Genomic DNA, 15,817 nt, shown 5'->3' on the forward strand with positions numbered 1-15,817 from the left:
GTCCTCAGATAATAATGCTTACTACAACTGGAACGTCTTCATCGGTGTGGGTGTGGCGTGTGCTTTGCTAGTAGTCCTGCTGATGGCTGCCCTCTACCTCCTCCGAATCAAACAGAAGAAAGGTGAGTGGAATCTCTGCTTTCTCTCAGGGCTGTCCTCACGGGATGGCCCCTGGGTTCTTAAGTACACGTGACTTCCAGTGACAAGAAACCTGGAGGGTAGTCCTGGGGGAGGGGGTTGATGGAATAGCTTCACCCCTGGGTCTAAGAGGTTCATTCCTCAGCCATCCTCCCTGCTGGCTGTCCATCACCGCCCCAGGTCTCATGCCCTCATGGGACTGCTACTGAGGTAGTAGGAGCTGTTAGGCTGGCACTGGGGAGACTCAGAGGCTCTTCCTGTCAGCCTCTGAGAGGAGATGCCTGACCTGCTTGCAGCCTTCTGTATCCCTTATAACAAGTTCCCCAGTTAGAACTCCCAACTACCACCAAGGGAATCCAAGTGGGAGGGCTGGCAGAGTTTCCATGTAGGATACTAGGAAAGCGCCTGACACACACATGTTTAACAAGGGCAGCTCCTACAGCCAGAGTCATACATATGCCAGGAAAGCACCCTCACAGTGACAGGGTACATGGCCTTAAACTCCACCGGGGAAGGAAGACATGAGTTCTAGGCCAGCCATGTTTCCCGTGTGTGCGCGTGCACATGTGTGTGGTTGTGGCTCTGCAAAGCTTCTGACCTTGGAGTCAGGCTCCAGACTTTTTCATCCTCACCACCGAGGCCTCTACCAGCTTCACTTCCCCTGTCAGAGACTGGCATAGTATTATATTTGGCCACAGCAACTTCAGGGGAAACTGGCAGAGGGCAAGTGGTTCATCTGACTTGTCACACAGCTGATGGGGGCAGCGATTTGAAGGTAGTCATGAGGCTCAAGTGAACTGCTGTGAAATGGTCGGTTGGCCGAATTCTGGGACCACTCCAGTATACATCTTCACTATGCTGGAGGAGATGGCTTTAATGCTGGTTTTCCATGTTTTGTTTTGTTTTTAATCCGGAGCTGAGGACTGAACCCAGGGTCTTGCGTTTGCTAGGCAAGCGTTCTACCACTGAGCTAAATCCCCAACCCCGTAACCAAAAGCAATAGATGTAGCATTTTATACCTCAGCTCAGTGCACCCTTTATGTAGATTTGAAACTCTGATGTTTTCTTCTGATTATATTGTGTTCTCTTTGCTGCTAAAAATGCCAGCCGTGACCCTCATAAACCACAACGTGGAAACAAGCACCATCCCAAGCTGCCATTCTGTAGCTGAGTGCCTGGCTCAGGAGGGACCACATGGGCCACTGGTTTCCCATCCCTTAAGCACCTCCTCTGTCTCTGTCCCACACTTTCTGTCCCATCTGGACCAACTGGAAGGACTCACCTTTGAAACAACAGCCAAACCAAGTCCTGCCTGAGGACCTGAGCCCTCAGTTTGTTTTTGTTTGTTTGTTTGCTTGTTTGTTTGTTTCGCCTGACTGTTCCCAGAGTTCCTTCAGAGGGGGACCCAGGAAGGGCTCCTGCTCCAATCAGGAAAGCATGTTCCTGGCCCATCACATTGTAGAGCACTTCAGTAGGCGGCGGTGAAATCCCGCTGTCCTTTCAGAGGCCTGGCAGTAGGTGCAAACTAGCACCTCATGGGAGCTTGTTGTTGTGTGGTACAGCATCAGTGCCTAAGGGATCATAGGAGGGACAGTGGCCTGGAGGTCTGTAGACACAGGAGACCACTCAGCCCCTGAGTGGTGAGTGCGTGCAGAGCCCAGGTCCCAAACACAGGCTCAAGCAGCAGTGACAGCCAAAAATGTGCTCAGGCCAGGCCCACAGTACTCCTGATACTTTGCATGTAATAATGCAGTCGCTTCTCAGTACAAACCTTGGTAGTCTCACTGACCCATTTTACAGATGAGGTGACTGAGACACGGCAACATTATAAAAGTTGGTCAGAACCTGTGACCTGCAGCCTCCCTCTACACTGGCTCACCTGCAGATCCCGTTCCCCGAAGCCCCAGCCTGCCCCTGCCCCACCCAGAGCTGAGCTTACCGTCCTCCGGTGGCTGTTCAAAGTGCAGCTCTGAGCACATTTCAGACATATGTTTTAATTATAGCTTTTAACAGACTGGGAATCAAACTGCTACAGATAAATATAATCCCCCAGAGATAATCTGTGGGATGAGGCCCTTCCTGTATCCCAGACCGAAAAGCACCGAAGCAGACAGTTGCGTTCCTGGAAAGAGAGAATGGGGAAATAATGGATGTCATGTGAGTTAAAGGAGTTCAGCAATGGGGAGTGACCCACCCAGGGTCACACAGCAGATTAGTCACACTCCAACCATGCGGGACTTAACTGGGGAGTGCCAAAATGCCGTGCTTGAAGGGAGAGGAGGCCTAGCAGAGAGTCGGAGGGCATCTGGGCCCTCTGGGGGGTGAAGGCTACTTGGGACCTAAAGAGAACACATTAGCCCAGTTTAGCCCTCAGACTTGGCCTTTCCTGAGCTGATTCTCCCCACACCCCTTAAGGCAAACCTTGGCTCAAGCAAAGTTACACAGCAACTTGTTCCTGGTTAAATAACATTTTTTCTTTTTCTCTTTCAGCCAAGGGCTCAACTTCTTCCACACGGTAAGTGCATCCCTGAGCTGTATCATACTCACCTGTTTTATTATTTTTAATCTGTGTGTGTGCACGTGTGTGTGTGCACGTGTGTGTGTGCACGTGTGTGTGTGCACGTGTGTGTGTGAGTGAGCATGTGTGAGTGTGAGTGTGCACATTTGTGTGTGTGAGTGAGCATGTGTGAGTGTGAGTGTGCACATTTGTGTGTGTGTGAGAGAGTGTGAGCATGTGTGAGTGTGAGTGTGCACATTTGTGTGTGTGTGAGAGTGTGAGCATTGTGAGTGTGAGTGTGCACGTGTGTGTATGTGTGTGTGTGTGTGTGTGTGTGTGTGTGTGTGTGTGTGTGTTTCACTACTGTTCCACTGTGTTTGGCCAAGTTAGTTGACGATGAACAGGGGACTCTCCTGTCTTCATCTCCCCTTAGGACCTCTGGGATTACAGACAGACATAAGCTGACACATCTGGCTCTATATGGATTGTAGAGATCTGAACTTGGTCTTCATGTGTAACAGGCACTTTACCCACTGACCCATTTACCCAGACGACCCCCCCCTTTACTTGTCAAATACTGTAACTCACCAACCGTCACTTATATCTGTCCACACCCCCTTTCTCTTGTACCCTGCTTATCAGGTTTATTCTTAATTATTGCCTTAAAGGAATAGCTTTCAGGGCACACTGGCATTGATAGCCCAAGGCCTTTGCCTAATTCCCGGGGAGAGTGAGGGCAGCCTCCCTCCTCACGCCATCTGTGCTCATCAAGTCCCACACAGTGTATGGGGCTCACCTCTCCAGGCCTAAGCCGTGTTCCCTCCTCCTAGGGTGTAGCCTGAGGATCTGCTAGGGTGGTGATAAAGTCCATCGGAGGTCCCAGCCCGCTCACTCGGGAGCTCAGGTGGTGACATCACAGGACAGACACCTTAGTGCAGTCGTTTATGTTCAGGAGGGTCTGTCGCAGAGCTCTGCTCTAAGAGCTGGGGTGCAACCCGGGCTCAGACTTGGAGAGGGAGGCAGGAAGTGCATGTGGAAGCAGAGCCACCCAGAGTATGGCGGCTCCGACACACCGGGGATGGGTGCCATGGCTGAAGGGCTTAGGTAGAGGAAGCCACAGCCTCTGAAGAGACGTGTAAGCAGGGACCTGAAGCTCGGGGCTCTGACGCAGGCTTATCGAGCTTGGACAAGAGAACGGGTAGCACCACGCCTGGGGTGGGGCACAAGAAGGCAAGAAAATGGGGAGGCTCATGCAGCCATGTGAGCTTCACCCCTTTTGGAGAAAGAGTTTTCTGGTTTGTAAGATAGGCCCCAGTGCTTCCCAGAAGAGTAGAACAGCTCCCCAGAATCTGTGTGAAGGTGTGAAGAATAAAGCTGTAAATGGCTTCCTGTCAGTTCAGGCGAGGCTGTGTCCTCATGAGCTGTGCAGATCTTCCCATCCTCCCATCCCCCCTCCCTCCCTCCGTCCCTCCCTCCCCTCTTCCCTCCCTTCCTTCTGTAGTTCAGAATTGAACTAAGGCTCTGGAGTGGGAGACAGTGGTATAGAGCTTGCAATGGTAGAAGAACTCACGCAGTTCCATGGAGAGATGTGATCTAGCTTTTATTTTACAAGTACCGCCTTCTCCCTGTGTAGAAGCTGGGTGACAGCAGAAGGGCCAGTGAGGGAATGACTGGGCTGCTCTAAGCAGATGACGGATGAACGAAGGCTTGGGCCAGGGAAATGTGAGCTAAGACGTGGTCAGACTCCAGTTGTACTTTAAAGATAGTGCCAAGAGGACTTGCTGATGAACTGGTTGTAGCATCAAGGACAGCTCGTGTGGGGACAGTGAGGAGTCTGTGTCCAGGAGGACCATCAGTAGTAGAAACTGTGGCTGCACATAGCAGGAGGGACTCTAGGAAGCTTCAGCTGCCCATGTGTGCCTAGGAAGAGAAAGTGCACAGTGCCCTTGAGGTGAACCTGGGCTTCTGCTTTAGTTTCCCGGGGCAGCCTCTTGAACTGACCCTGCCCAATGTCACAGCCTCCACCCCTGAACATGCACATCACTCTACTGCCCCCACCCCCTCAGGAATCCCGTTCTCTCACCCTTGCTCTCCTTGCCACATTCCTTCACCTGGCCCAGTCTTTTCCAGGAGCAAAACTTGTCTCATCTGCTCAGAGACCTTTGGCTGCTTTCTGTGGGCCTTCAAGGTCAAGCCCAAAGGCCTTCTGGTCCAGCCCCTGGGCTCACCCACTGTTAGTTCTAGCCAGCCTTGAGGCCTCACACTTCTCTCCTCTGCCACATATGGGCTCTAGCTTCCCTCCTAGCCCTCTCACACGGCCTCTTCCACACATGTACTCTCTCAGCCTTCCCGTGAGCCTCTAGTGCTCTGTCTGGACATCCTGGTTTACCTGATGTGGTTCCGGGCCTGTCTGTGTTCTCATGACCACATCTCCTGAACACCGGGACTGTGTCCCTCCTGCTCACAGCCACCGCCGAGTGCCATCCCTGGGATGGGATGAGTTTTCCATAAAAGCTTGTTGAGTGAAAGAAAGACCGAGTAGCTTCCACCCCTTACCACTGCCGCCCTTGTGAGCTCTGAGCCCCTGGAACTCTTTCCCCGTGGGAGGGGTCACTGTCTGGTTTTGTTCCTGTTGGTCTCACTCACCTTACTTTGTTAGATAGTGCAGCTCTGGTAGAAAGAGACACTATGAGATGACAGCAGCAGTCGCAGCTTCTGTTTAGTGAGCACTTACTGTGTCCCACGCCCATCTGTCCCTTTACTCGTGGCATCCCACTGGTGATCATGAGTCTCTCTTCCTACCCTTGTTGAAGGACAGGGCTTCCCAGACTTGTGAGTAGCTGAAGCCTCAGGGGCTGTTCACACACAAACCCAACCTGAGCCTATGATTCAGACTCCATGGCACCCAGGAGATTATCACAGCTCCCCTTCCCGTGGTTGAGGAAGCCAGGATCTGAGAAATCAATGTGGTGCCGAGCTGGCCTGGTTCTGTGCAGGATTTCTGGGACCAGCACTGGCATTTCCCCATTGATGCTTCACTGCCTCCCGCCACCTGTTCCTTCCTCCAGAGAAGCAGGACATTTTCTGCCCTTTCATATCATTCCAGTGTTAGTCTACCCAGGGAGCTAAATCACTAGCTTCTTTTATGTCTCTAGACCAAAGTGATGGTGGGGAGCAAGCTTTAATGGTGGTTTCCTGGGCAGCAGTGGCTCTAGCCCAGCGTGGGATCAAATACTTTCTGAAAGACATTGGTGCCGGTGTAGGAGACAGCCTAACACCTCAGAGAGGGTGCCGGGGATCCTACGCCTTTGAACTCAAAGGACCCTGCAGGCTGCTGAATGGCCATGGGCCCAGCCATCTGACAGACAGGCAGAACACTGTTATCCCCGCCCACGTGAGAGTGTTGTCTGCTCTTTTATTGGGCTCTGGGGTTCATTTGGACAGCCATTGTTGAACTGCGACACGTCCGCTGCACTTATTCTCAGAATGCCAGGACTACCGTAATTGTTTGTTTTGGATTGAGCTCAGCTCAGAGCCAGACTTGAGTGGCACTGGGGCAGTCCAGTGAGAAAACACTCAACCACTCATTCAGCAAGTATTTGCGGAGGGAACTCCTTCCCCGTGGGAGGGGTCGCTGTCCGGACTAGCCCAGGACTAGGTGCTAAGGTTTCATTGTCCCTTGGGAGGTGATTTGCCATGTGAATGAAAAGCTTAATAATTGGTGTGCAGCAAGAACTAGAAAAAAAGACAAATGACCAGAGCTCAGGGGCAATCAGGGAGTGCTCCCTATGTGGGCAGCAGTGGATGAGAGCCTCAGTGTGGGGCGATCAGGGAGTACTCCCTGGCAGAGTACACTAGACAAGGAGTAGCTAGTGCCAAGGGCCTGAGGGAGGACTATTGATGACGCTGTATTAGCTGGAGCACAGGGAAGGAAGCCTAGAGCAGGAGGGCAGGAATGGGCTGTGCAGAACCTCACCAGTCAGGATGTAGAAGTGGATTGCATTATAAATGCTGAGGTTTCTGTACAGAAAAATAATTGCTTCTGTTACTGCTTCTCCTCTTCTTCCTCCTCTTCCTCTTCCTCTTCCTCCTCTTCCTCTTCCTCCTTCTCTTCCTCCTCTTCCTCTTCCTCCTTCTCTTCCTCCTCTTCCTCTTCCTCCTTCTCTTCCTCCTCTTCCTCTTCCTCCTCCTCTTCCTCCTCTTCCTCTTCCTCTTCTTCCTCTTCTTCCTCTTCCTTCTCTTCCTTTTCTTCCTCCTCTTTTTCTTCTCTTTCATGAAATTCTCCTGTTATTTTGTTTTGAGGTGGGAGTCTCAAAGCCCAGGCAGGCCTTGAACTTGAAAGCCCTGCCTCAGCCTCCTGAGTACTGGGATTATGGGGATGAACCAACATACCTGGTTTTCATTTATGCATTACATACACAAGAGATGGAGGCAGAGAAACCAAGACTGTACACAGCCCGAGGACCTGGGACCAGGAGGATAAGATGACCAAGTAGTAGAATTCGATGTAGCTTTTGGAGATGGCCAGTTAGCCTTGTGGTGCTTGTATAAGAAAGAGAAGACTCCAGGATATGTTCCACACTGGTCTGAATCCAGCATGAGTAATGGTGGTGCCACGTTTTAAAATAGAATGGACAAATGCTTACAGCATTGAATACTGCTCTGGAAGATAGGAATGATCTCCCGAGAACAGAGTTTGAGAGTTCTGTGAAGGTTCAGATAAGGCTGTTTAAAATAGTATTTCAGCCGAGCACAGTGGTATATGCTTTTAATCCCAGCACTTGGGAGGCAGGGGCGAGTGGATCTCTGTGAGTTCAAGGCCAGCCCAGGCTACAAAGTGAGACCCTGTCTCCAAAGAAAAGTGTTAAAATAGGATTTCAAAGATCTGAAGGGAGAGTTCTCTGTGCAAAGGCCTCGGGGCTGTTTGACAGGCTCTAGCTTCAAGGTTGGGTGCCTGTGCCTATGTGCTAAGGCAGTGTGGCAAGGAGGAACAGAAAACAGAGATGAAGATGTGAGGTTGTCATAGAGAAGCAGCCTCACCAACCCAGCACTGCCTGTGAAGCCTTCCGGGGAGGAAACACATAGCTAAGTCTTAAAGAATACGTATAAGTTAACAGAGAGAAAAAGTAGTAAGGACTTTGTCCTGAATAGTTTTGTGTCAAGCTAAAGTCATCTGAGAGGAGGGAACCTTAATTAAGAAAATGTTTCAGTAAGATTGGGTTGTAGGCAAGCTTGTGGGGCATTTTCTTAATTAGTGATTGATGGGGGAGGGCCCAGCCCATTGCGGGTGGCGCCACCCCTGGTCAGACGGCTCTGAGTGCTATAAGAAAGCAGGCTGAGCAAGCCATGAGGAGCAAGCCGGTAGGCAGCACCCCTCCATGACCTCTGTGTCAGCTCCTGCTTCCAGGTTCCTGCCCTGTTTGAGTTCCCGTCCTGACTTCCTTCAATGGTAACAGTGACCAAGAGGCATAATTTCAATAAAGCCTTTCCCCTCCAGGTTGCTTTAGTCATGGCGTCTCATCATAGCAATGGTAACCAGAAGGAGGAAGCAGAAAATGCAAAGCAACAGTAGCCCTCATGCGTGGGACGCAGTAAGAGTGTCTAAGTGAGCAGACACAGCAGAACGGTGTGCGTGTGCGTGTGCGTGTTTACATGCGTGCATGTCTGTGAGTGTGATGCTTGGCTGGGAACCAAACAAGCAACAGAGACTGCAGAAGGTGGGAAGTGCTGACTGGAGAGAGCTGCATGATCACCTATCTGCTGCCTCCTGGATCCTGGAGGACTGTTGGGCCACGTGGGGCTTCTTAGGATCCAGGCACTCACGGTGGCTCTGTCGAACCCCCTGCTGCCTCATTGCTCACCCTGCCATTATTCATGCTCGAGTGCCCAAGTTCCTAGCTTGAAATTTTATAGAACTCCTGTGGGACCCGTCTCTGCTCATCTCCTTCTCTGGGACCCTCCAGGGAGCCAGGCCTGGGGCTCCGATGGTGGGATCAGGGGTGTAAACAGTGGTTGTTGTTTATTAAGCAAGACATTTTAAGGCATTTTGATCCTTCTGACAATAATGCATAGGTGTCTTTATAATGAAGAACACTTGGGAAATGTGGAAAACTGAAACAAGCAGCAACACTCTGCAGACCACTGTTGGTAGCATTTTCTTTCCAGTTCCCACTCGTTTTTCATTGAGAGTACCGAACTTGGTGACTCAGACATGCCACTCTATTGGCGTGAACAAGGCACTGAGACCTATCCCCTGCACCACGAAAATAAAATGGAAACTTCCCACCTACTTTTTGAACACAGAAGGGTTTAGTTTATGCTAATTTCCGAAAAACCACTGCCTGTCGGCCAAGCCCCAGGACGTGAACGTACTTCCGTGTCTTGTCCCGGGCTCAGGCCTGTGTCTATTCAATCCCGCCAAAAGGTACAGTTGTGGTTCAAAAGATGGGCACTATCCCTGCTCATAATTTGTCCACCACTCCCGGAAAGGACTGCCCTGGCTTGTCCCACACAGCAGTGTGGAGTCTTCTTCATCCCACCCTCCTCCCCGTGTGCCTTCCCAGTACTGTCAACTCTAGAGATCCTCCCAACAGGGGCTTTTCAACAAGCTGGTGTGCTTTGTTTAGCGTTCCCTCAGTGAGGAGACCGGCTCCTGTGTCCAGACGTTTGATCAGCACTTACGGTCCCTCCTCCGCTTGTGTAGGAAGTAGGGACCTGAATGTTATTCTGGTTGATTTGCATAAGCTCTTCAGATAGATATTTTTATCTGAGTCTCTTTCCACTTCAGGTTGCACGAGCCCGAGAAGAATGCCAGGGAAATAACCCAGGTACAGTCTTTGGTGAGCTGCCCTTCCTGGGAAACTTGGGGTGTGATTTCCTTGATTCAACTGGAGTTGCAGATCCAGTTCTAAATTAAGACTCTGGGCTAGGGAGGAGGATCTATGCGTCACTGAATCACCCATGAGTTCTCTGCCTCCTTCTCCAGCAACCGCCGGAGAGTCTGGGGCTTCTGGGTTCACTGTTAGCCGTTGCATAACTTCAGGGGGCACCAGTGGCAGTGTCCCGAGCGCCTGGAGTCAGAGTGCAGCCTCCTTTGTTGCACATTCCTGCTTCTGGGCTCTTGCTCTAGCCAGTTCTTCCACTGGGGAACCTTCAGCAGTGCACCCTACTGTTCCCTGCCTGTCATGGCCGTTCTCACCTTTGTAGAGGAGGAGTAACCCTGTGTCGTGAATGACCTGGATGGATGACAAGGGTACCTTCCGTGACCCGGTAGCTTCTCCCCCTTTGCCGAGGGGAACTTATAGGCAGTATTTTTGTTTATTTCCCAGATCCCTGAGCCCTGTTGTCTCTCTCCAATGGTGTCACCTCTGGCCACACAGGGTTTCTCAGAGCCTTGTGACAAGACAAACCCTGTCCTGAGCCTGGAGTGAAAGCCCTAGCTTTCCTGCCATTTCCAAAGCAGTTGACATGACTTTAGACAATCTGCTGACAGAGCCAGGCTTGGAGAGGTGTGGTATGGGGGCCCGAGACACCTTGGTTTGTTGTGCCAGCCCCTACCAGCCTTAGGCATGAGCTGAGCGGTAATTAGCAAGTATGAGACAGTTTCTAGTCATGGCAACCAGGGCCCTTTCCCCCTGTTATTTGTGTTTTTGTTTCCTTCTGGAATCTTCTGGGTAAGAGAATTGGTTGCTGAAGCCTATAGAAATTCACATTCCAAGACTTACTGAGTATGCAAATAAATGTCAGGCCCTAGAGCAAGGTGGCCACTTTTCTCCTGGGGAGCCAGCAGACTTGCTTTAGGTCCCCAACACCAGCCTCTGTACCTTGCCAGGGAGGGAGGCAAGTTCAGTCCCCGTGGTTTCCCAGACAGCAGTGGGTACCTGCAGGGCTCAGGACAGAGGTGTCACAGTATGGGAAGCCCACCGTGTTCGGTTCCAACAGGCTTCGTTTCTTTTGCTCAGTTGAGTGACTTAGACCAATCATTGAGTTTATATCTGCTCTCTAGGTCACATTTTTTAACCTGTAAAACAGGGTCAGTCATTCTTCCTGTGCAGAATTGTCGTCAAGCCTCCGTGAAATGATTTCTGACTGTGATTCCATTCATCTCTCTGTCTAGCCGTCTGTCCACTCATCCTTCCACCTATCTGTCTTTCTATCCATTAATCCCGTCACCATGAACTGGGCCTCTGTGCTAGCCTTGTCTGCAATATAGCAAGTGCCCAATTTAGAAAAATAAATGTGTAAATGAAGGAGTGTTCCCTATCTCCTGGGAGATCGCATTTACTAAGGTTGTAAAGCAGACATAGTCTTTGGTGGTAGATGCTATGCTAGGGAGATGTGAACTGAAGGGCTCAGAGGAGCTCTGGGCCCAGCCAGAGGGAGGGTAGAGCAATGCTAGATCAGAGTTGTACTTGGTGCACTGGGGTCTCTTACATGGGAGAGGGAGGTGAGAGTGGGTGATCCAGGCCAAGGAAAAGACATGGGAAGGGGGAGAGGATAGCTATAGGTGGGTCCACCCAGAAAGAAGGAGGTAACATGAAGCTGGAGGAAGCAAACTGGGACTGGAAAGGGACCACCACCATAGTGTTCAGAAGACCCTTTGGGCTCTGTGCGGAGGAAGGTGGATTGGAAGGGAAAAGGCTGGAAATGGGACACCATTGGCAGGAGAAGGGGCCTGGATGAAGGCTGAGCCCTCTGGGAAAGAAGCATGCAGATTTTTTTTAGCCAGTTGATGAGTCAACAGGCTGGGCTCCAGAATGACTTTCTCTCTGTGTCTTTTAGATCCAGGACACAAATGACATCAACGACATCACATACGCAGACCTGAATCTGCCCAAAGAGAAGAAGCCCGCCCCCCGGGTCCCCGAGCCCAACAACCACACAGAATATGCAAGCATTGAGACAGGCAAACTGCCTAGGCCAGAGGATACCCTCACCTATGCTGACCTGGACATGGTCCACCTCAACCGGGCACAGCCAACCCCCAAGCCTGAGCCATCCTTCTCAGAGTATGCCAGTGTCCAAGTCCAGAGGAAGTGAATGGGGCTGTGGTTGGCTCTAGGCCCCATCCCCACAAGTTTTCTTGTCCTACATGGAGTGGCCATGATGAGGACAACCAGCCAGCCAGCCCTGTCTCCAGAAGGCCAGGTGGCACAGGTCCTAGGACCAGGGGTAAGGGTGGCTTCTGTCTTCCCTCCGTGGCTCTCCAACACCTCTTGGACACCCATGTCCCCTTCTTCTGGAGCTGGGTGTTGCAGAACCAGAGGGGGAACTGGAGAAAGCTGCCTAGAATCCAAGAAGCGTTGTGCCTCAGCCCATCACACTGGGTCTGGATCCTGGTCTTGGCAACCCCCAGGTTGCTTCCTTGATGCTCCAGCGCCTGGTCTTCTGTGTGGAGAAGAGTTCACCATCTCCATCCAACTTGAGCTTCGGGGCCAGACTCCCTTTAGATCAGACCGCCCCATGTGTGGAAGAACTACACCAGGAGTCAACAAGTTTTCAGCCAACAGTGCTAGCCTCCCCACCTCCCAGGCTGACGAGCCCTGAGGAGAAGGAACCCTCTTCCCCTAGACCAGCAGAGACTCCCTGGGCATGTTCAGTGTGGCCCCACCCTTCCAGTCCCAGCTCGCTTCCTCCAGCTAGCACTAACTCAACAGCATTGCTCTGTGGACGCCTGTAAATTATTGAGAAATGTGAACTGTGCAGTCTTGAAGCTAAGGTGTTAGAAAATTTGATTTGTGCTGTTTAGTTGTTGTTGGGTTTCTTTTCTTTTCTTTTTTTTCTTCCTTTTTCTTTCTTCTTTTTTTCTTTTCCCCCTTAAAACAACAGCAGCAGCATCTTGGCTCTTTGTCATGTGTTGAATGGTTGGGTCTTGTGAAGTCTGAGGTCTAACAGTTTATTGTCCCGGAAGGATTTTCTTATAGCAGAAACAGATTTTTTTTCCAATTCCCAGCACCCTGAGGACCAAGAAGGATCCCTCTGTTGTCATTTTCAGCACTCAGCGTCACTGGGATGAGCCAGGCTCTGTCCCCACAGCTGGCCCTTGGCCTCCATGGCTACTGTGGTAAGTGCAGCCTTGTCTAATCCAGTGCTGACGTTGGCCATTCCTCATTGAGGAGAGAAGGTCAGTGACAAACTCACAAGCACTGCAGAGGCATACGGAGAGAAGGGACGCTCGGCCAGCACCCGGTATTCCAGCGCTCTGAGGTAATCAGTGCAAGGAGTCTGTTATTACCATCAGACCTCAGCAGGATCATACTGGAACAGAACCTGATCATACCTGTGACAACACAGCTGTGAGCCAGGGCAAACCACCCCACTGTCCCAGAGTCTGGGCAGAGGCTCTGACCCCCACCCTTCAAACTGGATGTCGGGGCCTGGCTGGGCCCAATGGCAAGCAGATGTTGCAACCCTAGCTATCTGGTCTTAACATGCAGCTCAGTAAGTTGAGGCGCTAATGTCCCCCCATGCCGGGGGATTCCTGGTTCCGGCTCTTCAAGTAAGAAGCTGATTCAACCTGCCTGTTTCTGTAGGTGTGACAGGGATGTCAGGAAAACAGCCAGGACTCATCTCTATAGGGCTGGTGACCTGATACTTCCCATAAAGGCATCCAGGAGTTAGCTGACCCAATAGTCAGAGTTGACCTCACTGGCCTAGCAAACCGTAACTTGTCTTTGGCCCAGCCATGGTCTTGGGCTGTCTTCTAATTCCAAAGGGTTGGTAGGTAAAGATCCATCCTCTTCCCCTCTGCCAAGAGACATCACGTGTGTACACACACACATGCGCGCGCGCGCACACACACACACACACACACACACACACACACACACACACACACGGGTGTATAGGTGAGTTAAAAGGATGTCCTCGCTGACATCCTAATTTTGTCTTAAGTTTTTTTGGAGGGAGAAAGGAAAGAGGCAGGGAAGATACGTAGCTCTAGCTTTAGTCAGGCAGCCTGGGGGGATCCCCAAGCCTATGTATGGAACCCTGGTACGAAAGCGCCCTGTGAGGAGTGGGATTTCAGTTTTATCTGTAGACCAGATGAGAAGGAGAAAGGCCCCATTTTGTACATAGTTGCAACTTAAAATTTTTGGCTTGCAAAATATTTTTGTAATAAAGATTTCTGGGTAACAATGATGCCTTGGGGTGTTTCATTTTGTCTCTGAAGCTTTGTCCTTGGAGTCTGCCAGTTGCCTGTCCTCTGGGGCTGGGGGTGAGGAGGGAGTGTGCCAGGGCTTCAGAAAGTTCTGTATCACTTGGTCCTCTCTAGTTTTTACAGAGGCGGAGGTTCTGTTCCCTTGGCTCAGAGGGAGTCATGGCTGCATCGGTCGTGCTGAAAATTCAGACACAGACTCTCTCCACTGCCTCAGTGTCGTGGGGATCTAGACAATTCACCCAGCACTGGCTACCTGTGGGACCTTGGCTGTACAGTAGGGTTTAATTGTGCCCCCTCCCGAGGTTCCCTGGGAGAAAGAAAGGAATCCCCCATGCTACCTAGCAGGTCTGGATTAAGTTCAGTTGAGCTGTCCCACTCCACCTGCCCAATGGGGCTGATGACCCCATCTTAGGTTTCCATGGCTGCAGTGAAGCATGGTGACCAAAAGTGAGTTGGGGAGGAAAGGGTTTATTTTGCTAACACACATCACAGTTCATCATGGAAGGACAAGAACTAATGCTGAGATCATAGAGGAGTCCTGTGGCTTGGTGTTCTAACCAGACCCGGAGCCCCCAACCCCAGGAATTTATACGCCACCTTTAGTGTCCAGCCCCTAGACTGAGGGAGGCTTTTGTGCACCTTGTGTGTTAGCTCCCTGTCACTGTGACCAAACACCTGAAAGAACAGTAACTTAGGGCTCTAGGATTTAGAGATTTCTATCTGTGGTTAGCCGGCCCCATTCCTGTGGGCCTGTGGCAAGACAGAACATTATGGCAGTGGATGAGGAGTATGTCATCAGAGGATCCTTAGCAGGAAGAAGGGTTGAAAGTCAGGGCACACCCTTCAAATACAGCCTCTAGTTACGTGCTTCCTCCACTCAGGCCCCCCTTCACCTCCCACTAATGCCATCAAGTTAAGAATCTCAGTGGAAGAGCCTGTTGATTAGGCCATAGCCCTCGTGCTCCATCACCCTCCAGTGATTCCATCGGCCAGCTGGTGACCAAGCCTTCAGCATGTAAGTCATCTCATCGATGCAGTGTGCCTGAGAGTCCTGTGATCTCTCGCGTTCTTCAGTTCTTCACGGAATCTTGGCAGATGGGTGCTCTGGTGTCCATTTCACAGAAAAGGAAACGAGGCTCAGAGAGGCAAAGTGACCAACTCCTAATGGTTGAGTTAATAACTATTTCTCAAGCCCCTGCTTGGAAGCAGGCCGTTTGCAAAACTCTTGAGAATGCAGGGTTGACGAAAGATGGGCCACACCCATATGAGCTCATGGAGTGGGAGGAAGTGAGAGCAGCTGCCAGTCCTAACAGAGCACTGCTGAGCCTGCCCATGGCCTGCTTACAGAATGAGAACATCAGTCAGGGAACAAGGGTCCCCTGCAGGAGGGCAGCCCTGCTGCCAAGAGGAAATGGGTGCCCTCGGGCTTTTAAGAAAGGAATGTGAGGGCAAAAAAAGTCGAAGTTTGAGATACAGATTGTTAACATTCCCCAAGGTGCTAAACCAGACCTAGAGAGAACAAATTTACTAATTGGACATATATCATAGCTTTATAAAACCTGGTCCCTAATCAAACAGCATAAACAAACTCAGATGTCTTTCTTGTCAGGACTAACTAATCCTTTAGTAATGCTTTTAAACAGTGCTCTACTGTGGCAATGAGAAGAAACACTCCCTCCTTTCGCCTTCCTTCTAAGTTTGGGATACTTTTTTCCTTATCAGATGGAAATTCACAGGCTTTGCTAAGCCCGCATGAGTAAAGCAGCTCCCCAGACAGGAAATCCCCAAGATGAGATCTAAATATTGATAAGGATGAGTCAGGTTGTACAGGGGAGTCAGATCCAGGCAGAGGTCGGCCTTCCCTGCAGGTACTGAGCCCTACAGAACTGCACCCCCTTCCACAGTACTGTCCATCACCCCTGTACCCCATCAGCCTCCTGACAGATTCAAAAATGGGTCCCGGTCTTTGTACTTCGAAGCTCTGCCCAAAACACTTGCTTTCTCCTCGCCCTCCCATCTGGGGA

The 15,817-nt window shown here is 51.0% G+C and overlaps 1 protein-coding gene across 16 annotated transcripts in view; it reads left to right on the top strand.

Moving 5' to 3' along the window:
* Positions 1-13,774, top strand: part of Sirpa (signal-regulatory protein alpha) — a 38,293-nt gene extending 24,519 nt beyond the window's left edge. For 9 of the 16 annotated variants that reach the window (XM_087649571.1, XM_087649622.1, XM_087649586.1 and 6 more), the window contains 4 exon segments: positions 9-122; positions 2,629-2,653; positions 9,423-9,462; positions 11,417-13,774. In XM_087649571.1, coding sequence (XP_087505697.1) covers positions 9-122; positions 2,629-2,653; positions 9,423-9,462; positions 11,417-11,674 — 437 coding nt within the window. In that variant the 3' untranslated portion in view covers positions 11,675-13,774. 16 annotated transcript variants of the gene reach the window in all.
* The last annotated feature ends 2,043 nt before the right edge of the window (positions 13,775-15,817 follow it).

This window comes from Rattus norvegicus, chromosome 3 (genome assembly GCF_021556685.1).
Source record: "Rattus norvegicus strain SHRSP/BbbUtx chromosome 3, alternate assembly SHRSP_T2T, whole genome shotgun sequence".
NCBI lineage: Eukaryota > Metazoa > Chordata > Mammalia > Rodentia > Muridae > Rattus > Rattus norvegicus.